Source organism: Sebastes fasciatus, chromosome 24, assembly GCF_043250625.1.
Source record: "Sebastes fasciatus isolate fSebFas1 chromosome 24, fSebFas1.pri, whole genome shotgun sequence".
Taxonomy (NCBI): domain Eukaryota; kingdom Metazoa; phylum Chordata; class Actinopteri; order Perciformes; family Sebastidae; genus Sebastes; species Sebastes fasciatus.
In genome coordinates this window covers 15,419,578-15,445,651 of record NC_133818.1, presented here as the reverse complement: position 1 = coordinate 15,445,651, position 26,074 = coordinate 15,419,578, and the positions used below count along the sequence as shown (strand labels likewise).

The following is a 26,074-nucleotide window of genomic DNA, read 5'->3' as shown; positions in this document are numbered from 1 at the left end:
CACATATTACTTATAGGCAGGGTCTGAAATTAGCAACCGCCACCCGCCAAATGCAGGTAAATTGTTGGCGGGTAAAATTGGCAGGCCATCCGCCATTTTGGCAGACAGTAAAAAATGTTAGGGGAGGGAATAGAGAACAGACTCCTTATTGTCTGATTCCTTGGTATCTCAAGCCTCCGTGACTACTGATTCCTCTGTATTGATGCCCTTCCACAGTAACGCGTGCACAATGACGCATAAGCACATTGTATCATGTTGCTGTTTGTTTTGGACCGTAGACACTGCCTGAGGGACGCACCCTGTTTTTTCCTTGATAATGCAACACTGTGAACAACAAACCTGTTGGCCAGGAGGAGAGTTAGTAATGTTACCTGTTAGCAGCCGGTGGGCAGCACAGTCCTGCTTGGTTAAATAACAGATCTACTAATGTTAATGGAGGTGCCATTAGGCACATTAGGCATTAGGCAGTTGTTATTATTATGTGGCGTTCAAACTCAAGCTCAGGAAAAATGACTATTGGTAAATTACGTTATCGTCTTGTTCAAATGTAACCTCGTAAAATTATGTTTTTGGCGAGAAACTTGAATAAATCCAGTTGTTTGAAGGAGATGTTTTCACAGCAATATAAAATAGATAATAGAGAGGGAATTACAGTATGACCTGTTTAACATCCTAACACTAGCTCTCAACAGCTTGCCAAGATTTTTCTAATCAAAGCAAATATTTAAATAATCATAATCATTTGAATTGTGTGTTTTTATGCAAACAACCCCTATAGATGACAATAACAAAGTACAGTACAGTACTGTGTACAGTACCCTCCCTGCCCCGAAAAATAGGGCTCCCCGGAAGCCACGGTGTAATTCGAATATTGTAATTTACCATGCATATAATGTTTTTTGTGTAAAATATATTGAACATTGAATGACATCAGATCTAAGATGTTATTATACCCCCGTAAGTAGTTGGGGATATATAGCGTTCCACGTGCCCTTCCGTCCGTCCGCCCGTTCACCTGTCACATTTTCGTGTCCGGAGCAAAACTATTTAATTTAGGAACTTCAAATTTGGTATGATGGTTGACAGTGTGGTCTAGTTGTGCCTTTTGGGGGTTAGAAGTCCATGGTGCCCAAACCTTTTTTGAGTTTTTCCAAAATGGCAAAACCTTTGGTGTTACTTTAGTAGGGATCAAGCTGTGAGCGGGGGTATCTGAGCCATGCTCACTTTTGCCTTGTTCCTTCATTTGGCGCAGAGATTTCAAAAGTGGCAGATAACATTTCTGAGTGGCAGACAAAAAAAACGGTACTTGTTTGCCACAGTGGCAGGCAATGAAAAAAGTTCATTTCAGAACCTGCTCATAGGTCATGGCTGCTGGAGTCGGACTACTTGATGTCTTTTGCACAAATAATTGCATAGTTCACTGTACACAGAAGTACACAGAAGCTATAATCTAAAATATTAACGTGACGCTTAAGAGGAAACAACGTCTAATTTCTCTTAAAACATGTGACTTCCTGTAAATTTAGTGAAGGCTGCTTCAAACTGCAAACCGTAGCTTTTAGTCACCGCCCTGCTGCTGCTGCCACCTGATCTCATCTACAGTTTGATTGTAATCTGAGTTCACATCAGTGAAAAATGTGTCTGAACGGGTCTGACAGCTTGGATCAACTTGACTGAGGTTTATTTTTAACTGTTAAGACTCAAGAGTACGACAGAGTATTAGGGCCACAATGAGGAAACAAATAAATCTTAGATTTTTAGAATAAAGTCATACGTTTACGAGAAAAAAGTCGTAATATTACGAGAAAAAAGTCATAAGTTTAGGTTAAAAAGTCATAAGTTTAGGTTAAAAAGTCATAATATGAGAAAAAAAGTTGTAATATTATGAGATTAAAGTTAAAAGATTAGAGATATTTAGGTAGCTGGTTTTGCCACACCTGATGTGTTTAGTTTATGCTTCACATAGACAAGGTCTTGCATGCAAACTAACCATCTTTTCTAACCCACTGCATTATCTGACACACATTAAGATCAAATACATAAACTTGAATTAGTTTTAAATGTAAACATACACATTCTCAACCCCCACATCACACCCCCCTTTGTCCTTTCTGAGCACATTTGCTCCAAAAAAACAAAGAGGCAAGGAAATAACGTCTAACTTGTGCGTGCAGTGTCCGATGGTCACTGAAATGTACGGGTGTGTCGACCGGCGTCTCGCCAGTACCCCTGACGTGCGGGAAGGTGCGAGGGCCCGTTCATCGCTGCTTGCAGCTTTAATTCATATTGATTCCTCCAAACTTCAGTAATGAACCTGGACCCTCAGACACAAAGTAAGAGACTGTTTCTACTGTGCACTGACCTGATGGATGATGATGCATTGAGGATGAAGACTAAATGTTCTGCTAACAGATTTATATTCCTGATGCAGAACTATTAGTGCAGATACTGTTTCAAACTAAGATGGATCTTAGTCTGGGTTTTAGAGCCACAAACTACTGATTGTATTTCTGTAACAAAACACCTGAGAACCTCCATTTCACAATTTACACTTCAAGAAAATATTCATATTTCTGCATGAACGTTGAAGTCACTGTAAAGATTTACAACTATTCAAAATGTGAAAGAATGTGCTTCAGATGTGTAATTCATTTTCTCACATTAGTCCTCAAAATACTGTGTTGGTTTGACTTCTCCTAAAATCAGCTGTTATGACAGCTTCTTTGAAGTGGGGTTGTACGTATACTCCCGTGTTCTGGGAAGTAAAATGACTGCTTTTGTGAATGGAGTCTGGTGGCTTTGAAGAAAGCGATACAACAGCTTCAGTTCCCCGTCAGAAAGGGCTGTCTGATGGAGAGGTAAAGCAGCTGTGGACGGGAGCAGCAGAAAAACTTATTTTAGCCATCTAAAAGAAACAAACAAATATTTGTTTAGGTGTACACTATATTTAGAATATTTTCTCTGCTTTACCTCTCCATCAGACAGCCCTTTCTGACGGGAACTGAAGCCGTTATATCGCTCTCTTCAAAGCCACCAGACTCCATTCACAAAACCAGTCATTTTCCCTCTCAGAACACAGGAGTAGCTGGTCTACTGCTGCATCCATCGGTTAGTTAGTTTGTGTTATTGTGTGACTTTCTGATCTGAACTAACGTGGCGTCCACAGCAGTACATCACTTAGCTTCCTGCCGGTACTCCTGTCTGCTTCTCCTGACTGGGAGCACGCTGACCACCATCTCAGTTACTGTAATAATACACTGACTATAAGGATGTATATATACTGTACATGTAGCAGCATCATCATCTAAGTTACTGTATTAATACACTGACTATAAGGATGTGTATCTACTGTACATGTAGCAGTGTCATCATGTAGAAACCTACGTCAGGTCACGTGGGAGAAAGTTTTTAGAAGGTCTTGAAGGGAAAACAGCATTTTGATGCTAAAACATACGTACGTAGAGTTCAGATTTGAATACATAAGGAACACCACTGGGAAGATACAGAATGATATAAAACAAAGTGATGCCATGCCAATGCCATGTTTTAGTTGATTGTGTGTTTGTATATTCAATTTATACTAAAATGTATTTACTAAGTGAAGTTTAACACACTGTTGGTGACACAAAGAGAATGAATTAGTGCATTCTTCCTCTTCGTATCTGTGACAGCTGTCAGTCACCCAGAACAGCTGTAATCTAAGAGGACTAATACAAACTTTAAACCACATTATTGACAGTAGCAGTAGTTTGTGTATTTAGAAACTGAAATGTCTTTGTCATCAGAGAGTTTATGAAGGATTCATGTGATGTGAATAAAATCATCTTGGTGTTTGCAGAGTTCAGTCCAGACAGAGAGCAGAGTCTCCAGTACCCAGCTGTCTGTCTATGAAGAGTGACCGGTCCATGTGGGAACCTCTATCCTTCAGTAATGAACCTGGACCCTCAGACACAAAGTAAGAGACTGTTTCTACTGTGCACTGACCTGATGGATGATGATGCATTGAGGATGAAGACTAAATGTTCTGCTAACAGATTTATATTCCTGATGCAGAACTATTAGTGCAGATACTGTTTCAAACTAAGATGGATCTTAGTCTGGGTTTTAGAGCCACAAACTACTGATTGTATTTCTGTAACAAAACACCTGAGAACCTCCATTTCACAATTTACACCTCAAGAAAATATTCATATTTCTGCCTGAACGTTGAAGTCGCTGTGAAGATTTACAACTATTCAAAATGTGAAAGAATGTGCTTCAAATGTGTAATTCATTTTCTCACATTAGTCCCCAAAATACTGTGTTGGTTTGACTTCTCCTAAAATCAGCTGTTATGACAGCTTCTTTGAAGTGGGGTTGTACGTATACTCCCGTGTTCTGGGAAGTTAAATGACTGCTTTTGTGAATGGAGTCTGGTGGCTTTGAAGAGAGCGAGATAACAGCTTCAGTTCCCCGTCAGAAAGGGCTGTCTGATGGAGAGGTAAAGCAGCTGTGGACGGGAGCAGCCGAAAAACGTATTTTAGCCATCTAAAAGAAACAAACAAATATTCGTTTAGGTGTACACTATATTTAGAATATTTTCTCTGCTTTACCTCTCCATCAGACAGCCCTTTCTGACGGGGAACTGAAGCCGTTATATCGCTCTCTTCAAAGCCACCAGACTCCATTCACAAAACCAGTCATTTTCCCTCTCAGAACACAGGAGTAGCTGGTCTACTGCTGCATCCATCAGTTAGTTAGTTTGTGTTATTGTGTGACTTTCTGATCTGAACTAACGTGGCGTCCACAGCAGTACATCGCTTAGCCTCCTGCAGGTACTCCTGTCTGCTTCCCCTGACTGGGAGCACGCTGACCGCCATCTAAGTTTATGCATACTTTTACGAACCCTTCCTAGAGACTTAACCCGATCAACTTCAAATTTGGTCAGTAGTATCTTAAGACCTTTGTGATGAAAAGTTATCCAAAGATTAAAAAGTTATCGAACTATGTTGCCGTGGCGTGGCGGCGAATAACCGCCTTTCGCCAAAAAACAGGAAGTTGTTGTAAATTGACTATACATAGTCCAATCTGCTCCAAACTTCACAAGCTGGATAATAGTCCAGGCCTGAAGACATATATGTGGTATTATGAGTGAACGTCATAGCGCCCCCTACAGGAAACAGGACGTTGTTGTAAATTGACTATACATTGTCCAATCTTCCCCAAATTTGACATGTTTTAAAAGAGTCTTGGCCTGAAGACATGTACGTGCCTGGACCCCCATGGCCCGCCCCTAACGCCGACACTGCTGACCAGACGAAGGTCTCCCATGAATCAATGCTGATTCTAGTGTTGGCTTTTCCTGCCTCAGCCTCCCGCCCGCGGCCGGAGGGAACAGGGGATCTCAGAGTTTTGGTCGGAGACGATAACCTTTCTCTCTGTGGAGCCCCGTCACTTCACAAGACACGGAAAACCTCTGTTGGTCTGGAGGAGCTGCAGCAGTTATTTCTGCACAAACGTCCACTGTACATTCACTAGATATTGTCAGAGCTAAACTAACTCTTCTGCAGTGTGTAGTGTGCGCGCATGCATGTGAGAGTGGAGCGAAAGAGTGAGAACAAGCGCGGTGTGTGAGTGAGGGCAGGCAAAGCAGGCAGAGGAGCAAAGGAGCAGAGACTCCAGTCCTGGAGACCAAAGCTACGGTCTCTGACCGCAGCCAACACTGTTTAACAGATGGGCTTCACTATATAGAACTTTGTGGTTTTGGTGCTTCCGTGTAGTTTCTGTTGGAGTCTTGTCTGAACAGCGTAGCCACACGTGAGCGCGCATGAGACACCGACCCGCAATGATTTACACGTGTAAGAAGTTACAAACAGTCCCTTTAACTTTTATTAATGATACTATTAAAGTCAGAGAGAGACGGAGAGTCTGTCTGTCAGCAACAAACGCGTTTTACATTATTTATCGTCATTTCCATTCAGTCACATGTGAGGCTGATAATTCCTGAACGTCGGGTTTGATATGAGTTATATCATTTACATTTTCCCTGAAACATTCAGCCTAATAATTTGGTCTCCAGGACCATAGTCTCTGCTGTACTCTGCTCCTCTGAACTGCCTGCCTTCACTCAGCTGTATATTGTACTTATTATTCACATATTACTTATAGGCAGGGTCTGAAATTAGCAACCGCCACCCGCCAAATGCAGGTAAATTGTTGGCGGGTAAAATTGGCAGGCCATCCGCCATTTTGGCAGACAGTAAAAAATGTTAGGGGAGGGAATAGAGAACAGACTCCTTATTGTCTGATTCCTTGGTATCTCAAGCCTCCGTGACTACTGATTCCTCTGTATTGATGCCCTTCCACAGTAACGCGTGCACAATGACGCATAAGCACATTGTATCATGTTGCTGTTTGTTTTGGACCGGAGACACTGCCTGAGGGACGCACCCTGTTTTTTCCTTGATAATGCAACACTGTGAACAACAAACCTGTTGGCCAGGAGGATAGTTAGTAATGTTACCTGTTAGCAGCCGGTGGGCAGCACAGTCCTGCTTGGTTAAATAACAGATCTACTAATGTTAATGGAGGTGCCATTAGGCACATTAGGCATTAGGCAGTTGTTATTATTATGTGGCGTTCAAACTCAAGCTCAGGAAAAATGACTATTGGTAAATTACGTTATCGTCTTGTTCAAATGTAACCTCGTAAAATTATGTTTTTGGCGAGAAACTTGAATAAATCCAGTTGTTTGAAGGAGATGTTTTCACAGCAATATAAAATAGATAATAGAGAGGGAATTACAGTATGACCTGTTTAACATCCTAACACTAGCTCTCAACAGCTTGCCAAGATTTTTCTAATCAAAGCAAATATTTAAATAATCATAATCATTTGAATTGTGTGTTTTTATGCAAACAACCCCTATAGATGACAATAACAAAGTACAGTACAGTACTGTGTACAGTACCCTCCCTGCCCCGAAAAATAGGGCTCCCCGGAAGCCACGGTGTAATTCGAATATTGTAATTTACCATGCATATAATGTTTTTTGTGTAAAATATATTGAACATTGAATGACATCAGATCTAAGATGTTATTATACCCCCGTAAGTAGTTGGGGATATATAGCGTTCCACGTGCCCTTCCGTCCGTCCGCCCGTTCACCTGTCACATTTTCGTGTCCGGAGCAAAACTATTTAATTTAGGAACTTCAAATTTGGTATGATGGTTGACAGTGTGGTCTAGTTGTGCCTTTTGGGGGTTAGAAGTCCACGGTGCCCAAACCTTTTTTGAGTTTTTCCAAAATGGCAAAACCTTTGGTGTTACTTTAGTAGGGATCAAGCAGTGAGCGGGGGTATCTGAGCCATGCTCACTTTTGCCTTGTTCCTTCATTTGGCGCAGAGATTTCAAAAGTGGCAGATAACATTTCTGAGTGGCAGACAAAAAAAACGGTACTTGTTTGCCACAGTGGCAGGCAATGAAAAAAGTTCATTTCAGAACCTGCTCATAGGTCATGGCTGCTGGAGTCGGACTACTTGATGTCTTTTGCACAAATAATTGCATAGTTCACTGTACACAGAAGTACACAGAAGCTATAATCTAAAATATTAACGTGACGCTTAAGAGGAAACAACGTCTAATTTCTCTTAAAACATGTGACTTCCTGTAAATTTAGTGAAGGCTGCTTCAAACTGCAAACCGTAGCTTTTAGTCACCGCCCTGCTGCTGCTGCCACCTGATCTCATCTACAGTTTGATTGTAATCTGAGTTCACATCAGTGAAAAATGTGTCTGAACGGGTCTGACAGCTTGGATCAACTTGACTGAGGTTTATTTTTAACTGTTAAGACTCAAGAGTACGACAGAGTATTAGGGCCACAATGAGGAAACAAATAAATCTTAGATTTTTAGAATAAAGTCATACGTTTACGAGAAAAAAGTCGTAATATTACGAGAAAAAAGTCATAAGTTTAGGTTAAAAAGTCATAAGTTTAGGTTAAAAAGTCATAATATGAGAAAAAAAGTTGTAATATTATGAGATTAAAGTTAAAAGATTAGAGATATTTAGGTAGCTGGTTTTGCCACACCTGATGTGTTTAGTTTATGCTTCACATAGACAAGGTCTTGCATGCAAACTAACCATCTTTTCTAACCCACTGCATTATCAGACACACATTAAGATCAAATACATAAACTTGAATTAGTTTTAAATGTAAACATACACATTCTCAACCCCCACATCACACCCCCCTTTGTCCTTTCTGAGCACATTTGCTCCAAAAAAACAAAGAGGCAAGGAAATAACGTCTAACTTGTGCGTGCAGTGTCCGATGGTCACTGAAATGTACGGGTGTGTCGACCGGCGTCTCGCCAGTACCCCTGACGTGCGGGAAGGTGCGAGGGCCCGTTCATCGCTGCTTGCAGCTTTAATTCATATTGATTCCTCCAAACTTCAGTAATGAACCTGGACCCTCAGACACAAAGTAAGAGACTGTTTCTACTGTGCACTGACCTGATGGATGATGATGCATTGAGGATGAAGACTAAATGTTCTGCTAACAGATTTATATTCATGATGCAGAACTATTAGTGCAGATACTGTTTCAAACTAAGATGGATCTTAGTCTGGGTTTTAGAGCCACAAACTACTGATTGTATTTCTGTAACAAAACACCTGAGAACCTCCATTTCACAATTTACACTTCAAGAAAATATTCATATTTCTGCCTGAACGTTGAAGTCACTGTAAAGATTTACAACTATTCAAAATGTGAAAGAATGTGCTTCAAATGTGTAATTCATTTTCTCACATTAGTCCTCAAAATACTGTGTTGGTTTGACTTCTCCTAAAATCAGCTGTTATGACAGCTTCTTTGAAGTGGGGTTGTACGTATACTCCCGTGTTCTGGGAAGTAGAATTACTGCTTTTGTGAATGGAGTCTGGTGGCTTTGAAGAAAGCGATACAACAGCTTCAGTTCCCCGTCAGAAAGGGCTGTCTGATGGCGAGGCAAAGCGGCGGTGGACAGGAGCAACAGAAAAACATTATAGCCACCTAAAAAAGAAAAATATATATATATATATATATATATTTATATATTTGTTTAAGTGTACGCTATATTTAGAATATTTTCTCTGCTTTACCTCTCCATCAGACAGCCCTTTCTGGCGGGAACTGAAGCCGTTATATCACTGTCTTCAAAGCCACCAGACTCCATTCACAAAACCAGTCATTTCCCCTCTCAGAACACAGGAGTAGCTGGTCTACTGCTGCATCCATCGGTTAGTTAGTTTGTGTTATTGTGTGACTTTCTGATCTGAACTAACGTGGCGTCCACAGCAGTACATCACTTAGCTTCCTGCCGGTACTCCTGTCTGCTTCTCCTGACTGGGAGCACGCTGACTGCCATCTAAGTTACTGTATTAATACACTGACTATAAGGATGTTTATATACTGTACATGTAGCAGTGTCATCATGTAGAAACCTACATCAGGTCACATGGGAGAAGGTCTTGAAGGGAAAACAGCATTTTGACGCTAAAACTTACGTACGTAGAGTTCAGATTTGAATACATAAGGAACACCACTGGGAAGATACAGAATGATATAAAACAAAGTGATGCCATGCCAATGCCATGATTTAGTTGATTGTGTGTTTGTATATTAAATTTCTACTAAAATGTATTTACTAAGTGAAGTTTAACACACTGTTGGTGACACAAAGAGAATGAATTAAAGCTGCAAGCAGCGATGAACGGGCCCTCGCACCTTACCGCACGTCAGGGGTACTGGCGAGACGCCGGTCGACACACCCGTACATTTCAGTGACCATCGGACACTGCACGCACAAGTTAGACGTTATTTCCTTGCCTCTTTGTTTTTTTGGAGCAAATGTGCTCAGAAAGGACAAAGGGGGGTGTGATGTGGGGGTTGAGAATGTGTATGTTTATATTTAAAACTAATTCAAGTTTATGTATTTGATCTTAATGTGTGTAAGATAATGCAGTGGGTTAGAAAAGATGGTTAGTTTGCATGCAAGACCTTGTCTATGTGAAGCATAAACTAAACACATCAGGTGTGGCAAAACCAGCTACCTAAATATCTCTAATCTTTTAACTTTAATCTCATAATATTACAACTTTTTTTCTCATATTATGACTTTTTTCTCGTAATATTACGACTTTTTTCTCGTAAACGTATGACTTTATTCTAAAAATCTAAGATTTATTTGTTTCCTCATTGTGGCCCTAATACTCTGTTGTACTCTTGAGTCTTAACAGTTAAAAATAAACCTCAGTCAAGTTGATCCAAGCTGTCAGACCAGTTCAGACACATTTTTCACTGATGTGAACTCAGATTACAATCAAACTGTAGATGAGATCAGGTGGCAGCAGCAGCAGGGCGGTGACTAAAAGCTACGGTTTGCAGTTTGAAGCAGCCTTCACTAAATTTACAGGAAGTCACATGTTTTAAGAGAAATGAGACGTTGTTTCCTCTTAAGCGTCACGTTAATATTTTAGATTATAGCTTCTGTGTACAGTGAACTGTGCAATTATTTGTGCAAAAGACATCAAGTAGTCCGACTCCAGCAGCCATGACCTATGAGCAGGTTCTGAAATGAACTTTTTTCATTGCCTGCCACTGTGGCAAACAAGTACCTTTTTTTTTGTCTGCCACTCAGAAATGTTATCTGCCACTTTTGAAATCTCTGCGCCAAATGAAGGAACAAGGCAAAAGTGAGCATGGCTCAGATACCCCCGCTCACTGCTTGATCCCTACTAAAGTAACACCAAAGGTTTTGCCATTTTGGAAAAACTCAAAAAAGGTTTGGGCACCGTGGACTTCTAACCCCCAAAAGGCACAACTAGACCACACTGTCAACCATCATACCAAATTTGAAGTTCCTAAATTAAATAGTTTTGCTCCGGACACGAAAATGTGACAGGTGAACGGGCGGACGGACGGAAGGGCACGTGGAACGCTATATATCCCCAACTACTTACGGGGGTATAATAACATCTTAGATCTGATGTCATTCAATGTTCAATATATTTTACACAAAAAACATTATATGCATGGTAAATTACAATATTCGAATTACACCGTGGCTTCCGGGGAGCCCTATTTTTCGGGGCAGGGAGGGTACTGTACACAGTACTGTACTGTACTTTGTTATTGTCATCTATAGGGGTTGTTTGCATAAAAACACACAATTCAAATGATTATGATTATTTAAATATTTGCTTTGATTAGAAAAATCTTGGCAAGCTGTTGAGAGCTAGTGTTAGGATGTTAAACAGGTCATACTGTAATTCCCTCTCTATTATCTATTTTATATTGCTGTGAAAACATCTCCTTCAAACAACTGGATTTATTCAAGTTTCTCGCCAAAAACATAATTTTACGAGGTTACATTTGAACAAGATGATAACGTAATTTACCAATAGTCATTTTTCCTGAGCTTGAGTTTGAACGCCACATAATAATAACAACTGCCTAATGCCTAATGTGCCTAATGGCACCTCCATTAACATTAGTAGATCTGTTATTTAACCAAGCAGGACTGTGCTGCCCACCAGCTGCTAACAGGTAACATTACTAACTCTCCTCCTGGCCAACAGGTTTGTTGTTCACAGTGTTGCATTATCAAGGAAAAAACAGGGTGCGTCCCTCAGGCAGTGTCTACGGTCCAAAACAAACAGCAACATGATACAATGTGCTTATGCGTCATTGTGCACGCGTTACTGTGGAAGGTTATCAATACAGAGGAATCAGTAGTCACGGAGGCTTGAGATACCAAGGAATCAGACAATAAGGAGTCTGTTCTCTATTCCCTCCCCTTACATTTTTTACTCTTCTGCCAAAATGGCGGATGGCCTGCCAATTTTACCCGCCAACAATTTACCTGCATTTGGCGGGTGGCGGTTGCTAATTTCAGACCCTGCCTATAAGTATATGTGAATAATAAGTACAATATACAGCTGAGTGAAGGCAGACAGTTCAGAGGAGCAGAGTACAGCAGAGACTATGGTCCTGGAGACCAAATTATTAGGCTGAATGTTTCAGGGAAAATGTAAATGATATAACTCATATCAAACCCGACGTTCAGGAATTATGTGACTGTGACTGAATGGAAATGACGATAAATAATGTAAAACGCGTTTGTTGCTGACAGACAGACTCTCCGTCTCTCTCTGACTTTAATAGTATCATTAATAAAAGTTAAAGGAACTGTTTGTAACTTCTTACACGTGTAAATCATTGCGGGTCGGTGTCTCATGCGCGCTCACGTGTGGCTACGCTGTTCAGACAAGACTCCAACAGAAACTACACGGAAGGACCAAAACCACAAAGTTCTATATAGTGAAGCCCGTCTGTTAAACAGTGTTGGCTGCAGTCTGAGACCGTAGCTTTGGTCTCCAGGACCGGAGTCTCTGCTCCTTTGCTCCTCTGCCTGCTTTGCCTGCCCTCACTCACACACCGCGCTTGTTCTCACTCTTTCGCTCCACTCTCACATGCATGCGCGCACACTACACACTGCAGAAGAGTTAGTTTAGCTCTGAGAATATCTAGTGAATGTTCAGTGGACGTTTGTGCAGAAATAACTGCTGCAGCTCCTCCAGACCAACAGAGGTTTTCCGTGTCTTGTGAAGTGACGGGGCTCCACAGAGAGAAAGGTTATCGTCTCCGACCAAAACTCTGAGATCCCCTGTTCCCTCCGGCCGTGGGCGGGAGGCTGAGGCAGGAATTCATGGGAGACCTTCGTCTGGTCAGCAATGTCGGCGTTAGGGGCGGGCCATGGGGGTCCAGGCACGTACATGTCTTCAGGCCAAGACTCTTTTAAAACATGTCAAATTTGGGGAAGATTGGACAATGTATAGTCAATTTACAACAACTTCCTGTTTCCTATAGGGGGCGCTATGACGTTCACTCATAATACCACATATATGTCTTCAGGCCTGGACTATTATCCAGCTTGTGAAGTTTGGAGCAGATTGGACTATGTATAGTCAATTTACAACAACTTCCTGTTTTTTGGCGAAAGGCGGTTATTCGCCGCCACGCCACGGCAACATAGTTCGATAACTTTTTAATCTTTGGATAACTTTTCATCACAAAGGTCTTAAGATACTACTGACCAAATTTGAAGTTGATCGGGTTAAGTCTCTAGGAGGAGTTCGTAAAAGTATGCATAAAATACATAAATGACATGAAAAACACAAAATTCAATATGGCCGACTTCCGGGTGGGCGGAGCTAATGAAACCCATTGAGGAATATGTTTGAAAAAATGAGTGGGATATGCATACCAAGTTTCATGAATATAGGAACAACTTTGACCAAACTACGGCCTAAAGTCAAGTTACAACAGCCTCCTGTGTCTTGGCGAAACATCAAAATTCAACGCGCCACCACAAGAACGCCGTTTCACGAAAACACAAAAGCTTGAGGGTGGCTGGCAGTATACAACCATTTCCTGTTGTCAGTAGGTGGCGCTATGACTTTCACTCATAATACCACGTATATGTCTTCAGGCCTGGACTCTTATAAAACATGTCAAATTTGGGGAAGATTGGACAATGTATAGTCAATTTACAACAATTTCCTGTTTCCTGTAGGGGGCGCTATGACTTTCACACATAATGGCATATATATGTCTTCAGGCCGGGACTCTTATCCAGCTTGTGAAATTTGGGGCAGATCGGACTATGTAAAGTCAAGTTACAACAGCATCCTGTGTCATGGCGAAACATCAAAATTCGCTGCGCCGCCACAAGAACGCCGTTTCACGAAAACACAAAAGCTTCGCAATTTAGTATCATGAAGGTGTTGAGATTCTGCTACCCAACTTTGAGATGGATCGCTTGTATCCTCTAGGAGGAGTATCGCAAAGTTCCATACCTAAAAAGTGACAAAATGGCGTCTTTGCACATCACGTATGATATCACAGTTCGAGTGATCAAAAATTCCTTCGCAATTTAGCATCACAGTAGTTTGAGGGTTATACCACTCAAATTTGACGCAGATCTGATAAACTCTCTAGGAGGAGTTCGTAAAAGTATGCATAAAATACATGAAAAACGCACATATCATGACGTTTTCCACTGAGGTCAAGGAGAAGTGGTTAGGAAAAAACGTTAGGACGTAATTATTTGACTATTCGAACGCAGCCCAGATCAATAGAGAGGTCACGATAGACCAGAGCAATAGAGAGGTCATGATAGACCAGAGCAATAGAGAGGTCATGATAGACCAGAGCAATAGAGACCACATAGTTATATCACTCTCTTCAGAGCCACCAGACTTCATTCACAAAAGCAGTAATTTCCCTCTCAGAACACAGGAGTTGCTGCTCTACTGCTGCTTCTATCGGTTAGTTAGTTTGTGTTATTGTGTGACTTTCTGATCCAAACTAACGCGTGTTGAATGTTTGAGTTTGTTCTTTAACTAACTACTGATGTAGAATATGGTGAAGGGAATTTAAGCTCACTTACTAAAGATTCAGAGCTTGCAGTTGAAAGTTTTGGATCATTAGTAAGTGGACCTTTGACCTTAGATTTTCTCCACCATATGCTGTTCCTTAAGGTCAAGAACAAACATCCCTGGGCAGTAGTGATGTTAAAGTTATCTGCTCATACTAAAAGGGGCAGTAATGTAAATTTGGACCACTTCTCTTTTTAGAATATTTGAATTACATTCATGCCTTCATTTGATAGTTGACAGTAGAAAGTGACAGAAAACAGAATGACATAAAAATAAATGTAAACCATCTGGATTTGAACCAGAGACACCACTGTTACATACTGTGTGTCTTAGACTGCTGGTCTACCACACTGTTTATACCACTTCTAACCTCAGTTCAAACCTAACTAACTCAAGCTAAGCTGCCCAAAGTGACCGTGAGACTGTTAAGAACATGATCAGCTCTCTTTAATGGAGGACTTTTATTGTGAAGTAGCTGTAGAAAGTGTTGAACCTACAAAATAAAACAGGAAACAAACTACAACCAAAACCCAAGACCATGACAGTCCCCCCCTTTCTCAAGGGACGGATCCCAGACGTCCCTAAAACAGAGTCTATGAACTCCATCAGGGTGGGTGGAGGGAGTCCGGAGGTGGGATTAAGGGGCTAGCGGCCGGGCGCTGAACAGGGACGGGGCAGGAAAACTCAGACGTACGACCCGGGGACAGGACAGACAGGAGAAACTGATCAGGAGGGCGACCCCTTTGGAGGATGACCTCTCTGTAGGACGGCCACGGAGGCGGGACCCCTCTGAAAACCAACGTGCAACAACAGCTGTCAGTGTGCTGACTTCACTATGACATGTGATTATCATAAAGTGGGCATGTTTGTAAAGGGCAGACTCGTGGGTACCCATAGAACCCATTTTCATTCACATATCTGGAGGTCAGAGCGTTCTTCCAGACAAGCTAGCATGACATGGTTGGTAACGATGGATCTTTAGGTTCTCTATAGTTTCATGTTACCAGTATCTTCACTCTAGCTTTAAAACTGAGCCGCTACAGTCTCTGAAAGACAGAATATCGTCCGTTGGATTGTTAAGAGGTTAATGAGACAGCCAGATAGTAAAATTCAGCTCATTAGTGTTTATGAAAGCAGGAGAGTTGAAATAAAAGGAACACTGTCATCACAGACTGAATGCTGAATTCAAACAGAAAAGTAACAACACTTTAACTGTTCCCTGTGACCATCTGAGCTTTGAGACAGAATCGGCCAATCAACAAAGCCTTTTAGTTATAAAGACATGTCTTCACAGGAAGAGGAGTGATGTCTCTGTGGAGGACCAGCTGTCCTGCTGTGCTGTGTACTTGGACCAGTCTGCTTCATCAGGAGACTCCTCCTGTCCCCAGTGTGGACAAAGATCCAGAGCTGGACTGCAGCCAGCCGGTCAGACCAGCACTGTACAAAGTAAGACTCTACATCTGTCTGCTGATGTCTCCATGTCTGAAAACACTACTTGTTCTTTTAATATATAAAAAGTCATAAAAGTCCCACCAGGTCCTGCGAGGACACTAGGGGACGCACTGCTCCACTCAACTGGCCGTTCAAGCCATAGACATATATACATACACCAATGTTGGCGTACGATCCAGAGGTCAATGAGGAAACTCCGACACTCAGACGACCAATCGTGTAACTTCATCACTCAGTGACAGACTTTTAGGGTTGTAGGGCTGGCCGTCTGCGGTCCAGCCAAAAAGACAGAGAAAACAAGAGAGACATAAATAAATAACCCTCAAATACTCAACATGATTTACTGTGGAGACGGACGCTCTTAGTTTCACTTTCCTCCTCTGCATTTCATTCATTACATCCAACATGCAGTAAATGTCGTCACAGTGAGATAAAACCTAATGTTTATTTTTTTCCAGCGTGTTTTTTAGAGTAAACGGACGACACACTGAACGGCAGACTGCAGAGTGTGTTTACTACTGCAACCACCAACAGCTCTCGTCACATGTCATGTTGCTTTTTCATACATCAGAGGACTAATTTGCTGAATCTTCACAGGTCTTTAGACCGTAGTGGAAACAGACAACAGTGGACTGAAGGAACCTTTTAGTTCCTTAAAAGTAGTAGGACTAAAAAGTCCCTGGAACTTTTGGGTGGAAACCCGGCTTTTGTTATTGGTGCTGTTAAATAAAAACATGTTCACACAACGAGTTATGAACATATTCTGCATTATTTGATGAGTGGGTGAGTTTTAAATATTACATTGAGGAAGGAACAGCCACAGTGAGCTGTTTAGATGAAGAGCTGCAGACGGACAGCTGAGGCTCCGCCTCCTCTGCTGTCAATCAAACATGTACACCAACTGAGAGAAAAAGGAGCATTTCTGATGCTTCCACAAAAACTAGACTGTTTAACCTTTACTGCTTTTTTATTTACTTTATATTGATCACTTCAATATTGGCAATGAAAATAATAAGCAGATTGTCACATCTTCTTTATTTTTATCTTTTGTCCTTCTCTTTCAGCAGATAGAGGTCTGCAGGAGGTTGTAGATGAACATAAGATCCGTCTGAGGAGGAGATGTGAATGTGTGACTGAAGGAACTGATGAAACAGGAAGTGGAACCCTCCTCAACAGGATCTACACTGAGCTCTACATCACAGAGGGACAGAGTGAAGAGGTTAATACCCAACATGAGGTGATGCAGCTTGAGACAGCTTCCAAGAAGAAGAGCCTCCATGACGCTCCAATCAAGTGCCAGGACATCTTTAAAGCCTTACCTGACCAACAGGGACACATCAGAGTCGTTCTGACGAACGGCGTCGCTGGCGTTGGAAAAACCTTCTCAGTGCAGAAGTTCACTCTGGACTGGGCAGAGGGCTTGGAGAACCAAGATGTCAGTCTGGTGGTTCTGCTCTCGTTCAGGGAGCTGAACTTGATCAGAGATGAGCAGTACAGTCTTCTCATGCTGCTCCATGTTTTCCATCCAACATTACAGAAGGTCACAGCAGAGAAGCTCGCTGTCTGTAAAGTTCTGTTCATCTTTGACGGCCTGGATGAAAGCAGACTTTCACTGGATTTCAAGAACAGTGAGGTTGTGTCTGATGTCACCCAGAAGTCATCAGTCAACGTGCTGTTGACAAACCTCATCCAGGGGAATCTGCTTCCCTCAGCTCTCGTCTGGATAACTTCCCGACCTGCAGCGGCCAATCAGATCCCTCCTGCATGTGTTGACAGTGTAACAGAAGTACGAGGCTTCACTGACGCCCAGAAGGAGGAGTACTTCAGGAGGAGAGTCAGTGATGAAGAGCTGTCCAGCAGAATCATCTCACACATCAAGACATCCAGGAGCCTCCACATCATGTGTCTAATCCCAGTCTTCTGCTGGATCACTGCTACAGTTCTGGACCACATGTTGACTACAGACCAGAGAGGAGAGCTGCCCAAGACCCTGACTGACCTGTACTCACACTTCCTGTTGGTTCAAACAAAGAAGAAGAAGCAGAAGTACGGTGAGGGACATGAGACGAGTCCACAGGAGCTGACGGAGGCTGACGGGGAAGTTCTTCTGAAGCTGGGGAGGCTGGCGTTTGAACATCTGGAGAAAGGAAACATCATGTTCTACCAAGAAGACCTGGAGCGGTGTGGTCTGGATGTCACAGAGGCCTCGGTGTACTCAGGAGTTTGTACAGAGATCTTCAAAAGAGAGTGTGTGATCTTCCAGAAAACAGTCTACTGCTTTGTTCACCTGAGCATTCAGGAGTTTCTGGCTGCAGTCTACATGTTCCACTGTTACACAAACAGCAACACAGAGGTACTGAAGGACTTCCTGGGAGAAGAATATGTTCATTCGACCCTGGATGTCTTCCTGATGAGAGCCATGGAGAAATCCCTGAGGAGTAGAAATGGCCACCTGGACCTGTTTGTTCGCTTCCTTCATGGCCTCTCTCTGAAGTCCAACCAGAGACTCTTAGGAGGTCTGCTGGGTCAGACAGACAACAGTCCAGAAATCATCCAGAGAGCCATCAACAGCCTGAAGGAGAAGAAGACCAAAACCTCTCCTGACAGAAGCATCAATATCTTCCACTGTCTGACGGAGATGAACGACCACTCGGTACATCAGGACATCCAAGAGTTCCTGAAGTCAGAGAACAGATCAGAGAAGAGACTCTCTGATATCCACTGCTCAGCTCTGGCCTACATGCTGCAGATGTCAGAGGAGGTTCTGGATGAGTTGGACCTGCAGAAGTACAACACATCAGACGAGGGACGACTGAGACTGATTCCAGCTGTGAGGAACTGCAGAAAAGCTGTGTAAGTCCAGATGTGATTAACTTTATAGATCAGTGTAGATTAATAGTTTAGTTCTTCAAATATACACACTATAAATTATTCTCAAAATATAATATTCTTATAAATGTTCCACGTGTTTATTACATAAATATGTATTTGTATTTTGTCACAGATGTTCTTGAGCTGTTTCAAATGTTGAGTTCAAAATGTTTCAGTACTTTGTGTTTCTAGCTGTCAAGTTAATGAACACTTATTCTATTTATTTCTAATAATTGTTACATTTGACAGTTTTTTCTTATTTATGTTTTGGGGTGATGGAGACGACATGTGAACCTGGTAAAACGAATGAAAAAAACAAAAGATCAGCTGTCTGGTGGAGTGCTGGGTCTAAACGGTGTAACGGCAGCAACAGAACGTTTGCTGATCCGGCGGGGAGTCGGGGCGGTCCTGGGATCAGAGTCCTGGTGCTGGGGTTTGCTTTCAATAGGCCTTGCACCACATTACACCTTACCTCGTGTGTTTTTGGGCTCATCTCTTTCATTGGCTTCAAATCCAAACTGTTGCCATGTTGCTGCAGTTTTAGTTTTCTTTGAGACCAGCTCTGCCATGTCTCGTCTGATCACCCCAAAAAACACATGAACTTCCTAGTAAACAAACCTCTTCTTGTTTATACACCAACATTATATCATAATATTACGTTAATCACGTTGTCATATTGCTTATTAGTAATGCAATACAGGCTGGATTTAGCACTGTGACTCTGTCGGCACAGGTTGTTGATGTCGGCTACTTTTTAATTTGCCAGAACGTGTCGTTAGCATAAAATCAAACCGGTTTAAGCTCGTACACCGGACCGGACCGGACCGGCAAAACCAAAAACCGACCCAACTCTAGCATTAGCCACCGTAAACTACTGGTCATACGAGACAAAGATAGTCGTTGTAAAACCCCTGAGTGTGTTGAATCGAGCAATGGTGCATTTTATTGCTAATGAATTCAAGTTGTGTTCCATCATCTTGTTTTGAAGTCTTTCCTTTTATTCTGTTACTCACAGAAGGAAACTCTGGTGTTTCTCTCTCTTGTTGCTGTAGAGAAGAGTAGTAACAGGAAATACACAGCTTCCACCAATAACAGCAGTCTGATGAATATATAACAGCAGAATGGTAGAATTCAGACTTTTTAAGAGATCTTATACAAACCAAAGATCAGTGTTATGTTTTTAATGCTGATACACTGATATCATCTTTCTGATGTCATTATGTTGTAAATAATGCAACCTCATTGGTTCATTCATTGTGTTTGTGAGCTGAATACGTTTGATGCTCAGAAAAGAGTGTTAATGACAAAACGCCATGCAGTCATCAAAATATCTAGTATGAATGTTTAATTATGCACAGGTCTAATATTATAGCGATTTGTTTAATTTCTCTACCGTTTGGCAGCAGTCACTGAATTTTCCCATTTATGGACGTGAACCTGAAAGCAGCAGGTAGCTAGCAAAGAGAGGTCATCTTTATCAACTGTATTATTATTACTTATTCACTGAGTTTTAAAAATGCTTTTCTAATCAAGAAGGCCTCATGCTAACTTTGTGGAGACAGACCTGGGATCAGATCACACTGACAGACTGGACATTAGGGAAGCCTCAATGTAACTACATGTTCTCTCTCTTCATCTGCAAGATTAAAGAAAAACAAAGATTAAAAGTCTGCAGGTTTGAGAGAGAGTGATGAGAATTATTGTTTCATGTCAAACAGTGAGATAAGATTAGCTGAACCACTGATGTGAGGAGTAAATGTTGATTAAAGAAGTATATATCAAACTGTTTAGTCATCAAATGCATGAAGTAAATATAAACTGTCCTCTTTCATAATAACATATTTTGTCATTTTTGTGTCATCACAGACTTTCTCTCTGTGGACTCGCAAATACTCACTGTGAAGTTGTGGCCTCAGCTCTGAAGTCCAACCCCTCCCATCTGAGAGAGCTGGAGCTGAGTAACAACAAGCTGCAGGATTCAGGAGTGAAACCGCTTTTCGCTGGACTGAAGAGTCCAAACTGTAGACTGGAGACTCTGAGGTCAGTTCACTGACTGTAGTTTATGTAGTTTGTACACACACTCTCTACACACTGGACCTTTAACACAGACCTTATTTCAGCCATCTAACTAAAAACCCATTGACTTCCAGACGAGGGAACAGGAAGTGCTAAAATTCTAATTCATTTCTGGGTTTTAGGACTCATTCCTGTAGCGCTCTATTTGAACATGTCTAAAGGTACAGCACTCTTCAACAAACACGTATTGCACCAACTTAAAGGCACACAAGTGATGATTATGAATGACACCATCTAATCAGAGGTCTCTATGGTTCTAAGTTATTCCCACGTTCTTTTTGACAGCAGATCTAACTGTGATCTGTTTTCATGTCAGCATTGTCTAATTATTTGAAGCAAAAACCAAATAAATATTCTGCATCTGAAACATCTTTGCAGGTTCATATTTTGTTCAAGTCTATCTGAATACAATACTCACATGTTCATATGTACATTCAAAGAGTTATTGATGTCTGTCATCATTCCTTCTGTCTGTGAAGCAACCCCCGTATAACCTGAGTGTTACGAGATGAGGACTAAATCCACAGTCTTGTTCTGTGTAAAATGACCTGTAAAGTTGATCTTAAACTAATCAGAGGCTTCAGCAGTCTGAGTTAGATGTATTAGGGCTGGGTGACTTGGAGAAAATCAAATATCATGATATTTTTTTGTGTAAATGACCAATAATAGAACAGCTAGAACAGTCTGGTAAGTTCAGAGAATGACATCACTTTACTGTAATGTAGCCTTTAAAACCAGGAAGAGATGACACTTACAACACGACACGATATTACTAGGGCTGTCAATCCATTAAAATATTTAATCACGATTAATCGCAAATTATTCACAATTGTTGTATCTGTTCTAAATGAACCTTAAAGGGAGATCTGTCAAGTATTTAATACTCTTATCAACATGGGAGTGGACAAATATGATTTATGTAAATGTATGTATATATTTATTATTGTAAATCAATTAAGACACAAATCAATGACAGATATTGTCCAGAAACCCTCACAGGTACTGCATTTAGCATAAAACAATATGCTCCAATCAGAACATGGTAAACTGCAGCCCAACAGGCATCAACAGCTGTCAGTGTGTCAGTGTGCTGACTTGACTATGACTTGCCCCAAACTGCATGTGACACGATTAACTTTGACAACCCTAAATATTAGGATATCCAAAATCAAAGACGATATCTAGTCTCATATCACGATATGGATAAAATATGGATATATTGCCCAGCCTTAGTATGTATCCAGTCAGTATGTTGTGTTTGACAGTTTCCTTGTTGAGCTGCAGGAGGAATAGTAACTCAAAGAGGGAATTTGGTACTAAACAGTCTGTAACTTTGATTTGTCGACTCAGACTGCTGAATATTCATATTAGTTTCACTTGAACTTGTGAAGTCATTTCTTACAGTGTAGTTGTGTTATGAAGGGACCACTTCACAGGAGGAATGATTACTGCCACCAATAACTCTTTTAATGTATATATGACATGTGGCTGTTGTTTACAGACACACTTGAACAAATGTGGACCTTTCCTGTAAATGACATAAACCTGCTAGGCTAGCAGATACAGTGAGAAGAAGGCCATGTAATAAATGAAGTAATGAAGTCCAACAAGTCTGATTTGATATTGATCCTCTAATTCCAGACTTGACTGAGATCAGCAGCATGCTATTGATGTGTGTTGACATGAACAGGTGTATGAATGTTGTGGTGACATTTGGATGATGTCTGTAGAAGGCTGACATTATGATGATCCACAATAACACAATGACAAAGTCACTCTACTCATTTTAGGGAGAAGATCATTGATTAGGACATAGTGATGTTGAGCTACACATTTAAAACCTGAACACATCTGACTGGATTATAAAGTGATTTTTATCTTCATCATTTATTCTTCATTCAGATTGAGGAACTGCTGGTTGTCAGAGATCAGCTGTGCTTCTCTGGCCTCAGCTCTGAAGTCCAACCCCTCCCATCTGAGAGAGCTGGATCTGAGTAACAACTACTACCTGAAGGATTCAGGAGTGAAGCTGCTTTCTGCTGGACTGAAGAGTCCAAACTGTAGACTGGAGACTCTGAGGTCAGTTCACTGACTGTAGTTTATGTAGTTTGTACACACACTCTCTACACACTGGCTCTGCTCCAGATGGCTCTAGAGAGGGACATTCACGTTTTCACGTCGGCCACCGTAGCTCTCCAACACGCTTGGCACACAGGAGAGGCTTCAGTTGGTTGTAATCTCCTCACCTCACCACTAGATACCTCCAGATCCTACACACTGGACCTTTAACACAGACCTTATTTCAGGCATCTAACTAAAAACCCATTGACTTCCAGACGAGGGAACAGGAAGTGCTAAAATGCTAACTCATTTCTGGGTTTTAGGACTCATTCCTGTAGCGCTCTATTTGAACATGTCTAAAGGTGCAGCACTCTTCAACAAACACGTATTGCACCAACTTAAAGGCACACAAGTGATGATTATGAACGACACCATCTAATCAGAGGTCTCTATGGTTCTAAGTTATTCCCACGTTCTTTTTGACAGCAGATCTAACTGTGATCTGTTTTCATGTCAGCATTGTCTAATTATTTGAAGCAAAAACCAAATAAATATTCTGCATCAGAAACATCTTTGCAGGTTCATATTTTGTTCAAGTCTATGTGAATACAATACTCACATGTTCATATGTACATTCAAAGAGTTATTGATGTCTGTCATCATTCCTTCTGTCTGTGAAGCAACCCCCGTATAACCTGAGTGTTACGAGATGAGGACTAAATCCACAGTCTTGTTCTGTGTAAAATGACCTGTAAAGTTGATCTTAAACTAATCAGAGGCTTCAGCAGTCTGAGTTAGATGTATTAGGGCTGGGTGACTTGGAGAAAATCAAATATCATAATATTTTTTTGTGTAAATGACCAATAATAGAACAGCTAGAACAGTCTGGTAAGTTCAGAGAATGACATCACTTTACTGTAATGTAGCCTTTAAAACCAGGAAGAGATGACACTTACAACACGACACGATATTACTAGGGCTGTCAATCCATTAAAATATTTAATCACGATTAACCGCAAATTATTCACAATTTTCATATCTGTTCTAAATGAACCTTAAAGGGAGATCTGTCAAGTATTTAATATTCTTATCAACCTGGGAGTGGACAAATATGATTTATGTAAATGTATGTATATATTTATTATTGTAAATCAATTAAGACACAAAACAATGACAGATATTGTCCAGAAACCCTCACAGGTACTGCATTTAGCATAAAACAATATGCTCCAATCATAACATGGCAAACTGCAGCCCAACAGGCAACAACAGCTGTCAGTGTGTCAGTGTGCTGACTTGACTATGACTTGCCTCAAACTGCATGTGATTATCATAAAGTGGGCATGTCTGTAAAGGGGAGACTCGTGGGTACCCATAGAACCCATTTTCATTCATATATCTGGAGGTCAGAGGTCAAGAGACCCCTTTGAAGATGCCCATGACAGTTTTTCCTTGCCAAACTTTAGAGTAAGTTTGGAGCATTATTTAACCTCCTTCCCGACGAGCTAGTTTGACATGGTTGGTACCGATGGATTCATCAGGTTTTCCAGTTTCCTATGATACCAGTATCTTCACTCTAGCTTTAAAACTGAGCCGCTATAACCTCCGGAAGATCGATTGCATTAATGCGTTAAAGAAAATAGTGGCGTTAAAATGATTAACTTTGACAACCCTAGATATTAGGATATCCAAAATCAAAGACGATAACTCGTCTCATTTCACGATATGGATATAATATGGATATATTGCCCAGCCTTAGTATGTATCCAGTCAGTATGTTGTGTTTGACAGTTTCCTTGTTGAGCTGCAGGAGGAATAGTAACTCAAAGAGGGAATTTGGTACTAAACAGTGTGTAACTTTGATTTGTCGACTCAGACTGCTGAATCTTCATATTAGTTTCACTTGAACTTGTGAAGTCATTTCTTACAGTGTAGTTGTGTTATGAAGGGACCACTTCACAGGAGGAATGATTACTGCCACCAATAACTCTTTTAATGTACATATGACATGTGGCTGTTGTTTACAGACACACTTGAACAAATGTGGACCTTTCCTGTAAATGACATAAACCTGCTAGGCTAGCAGATACAGTGAGAAGAAGGCCATGTAATAAATGAAGTAATGAAGTCCAACAAGTCTGATTTGATATTGATCCTCTAATTCCAGACTTGACAGAGATCAGCAGCATGTTATTGATGTGTGTTGACATGAACAGGTGTATGAATGTTGTGGTGACATTTGGATGATGTCTGTAGAAGGCTGACATTATGATGATCCACAATAACACAATGACAAAGTCACTCTACTCATTTTAGGGAAAAGATCATTGATTAGGACATAGTGATGTTGAGCTACACATTTAAAACCTGAACACATCTGACTGGATTATAAAGTGATTTTTATCTTCATCATTTATTCTTTATTCAGATTGAGGAACTGCAGTTTGTCAGAGATCAGCTGTGCTTCTCTGGCCTCAGCTCTGAAGTCCAACATCTCCCATCTGAGAGAGCTGGAGCTGAACTACATCAACCTGAAGGATTCAGGAGTGAAGGTCCTGTGTGGTTTTCTGGAGAGTCCACACTGTAGACTGGAGACTCTGAGGTCAGTTCACTGACTCTCTGTTACTATTAGAGATCTTATATGTTGAATTAACAATTGAACCTGATTTATGTACAAACATAACTTACATCCATAAAGTTGTTAATGTCCTTTTCTTCATATTTTCATGTTTCTTGAACTAAATCTAGTCTGCAGTCACAAAAGACTTGTGTTTCTTAAAGAAAGTGTAGAAAATGTCCACTGTTAGTTGTTAAAGTAAATGAATGTTTATCATTGTTGGTAAATGGTCACATCTGGATACAGAAGATCCTCTCAACTAATATTCAGGGTTCCTACGCAGTATGGAGAAGTATGGAATTTGATTTTAGTAATTTCCAGGTCTGGATGAGTATGGAAAAAAGAAAAGAGAGAATGGAAAAACATGTATGTTTCCAGACTGTTGCCCCTATTCTGCTTTCTAAGATATCAAATTCAGAATTTCTAAAATAAATAGATCATACAAGCAGAGTGTTTTTCATGGTGTTTAGAGCAGCCGGTGCAGCCACAATGTTTACTACTGCGTGAGAGAGCGCGGGCCAGAGAGAGCTTGAT

The 26,074-nt window shown here is 41.0% G+C and overlaps 1 protein-coding gene across 2 annotated transcripts in view; it reads left to right on the top strand.

Annotated features, from left to right (window-relative positions):
- Positions 1-26,074, top strand: part of LOC141762855 (protein NLRC3-like) — a 58,910-nt gene that overhangs the window by 3,739 nt on the left and 29,097 nt on the right. Inside the window, exons 3-7 of one of the 2 annotated variants that reach the window (XM_074626964.1) lie at positions 15,758-15,909; positions 16,980-18,768; positions 20,653-20,826; positions 22,765-22,941; positions 25,352-25,525. In XM_074626964.1, the coding sequence (XP_074483065.1) occupies positions 15,758-15,909; positions 16,980-18,768; positions 20,653-20,826; positions 22,765-22,941; positions 25,352-25,525 (2,466 nt within the window). Of the gene's footprint in view, positions 1-15,757; positions 15,910-16,979; positions 18,769-20,652; positions 20,827-22,764; positions 23,784-25,351; positions 25,526-26,074 lie in introns of those variants that run through there. The other variant, XM_074626968.1, reaches the window with a different exon arrangement.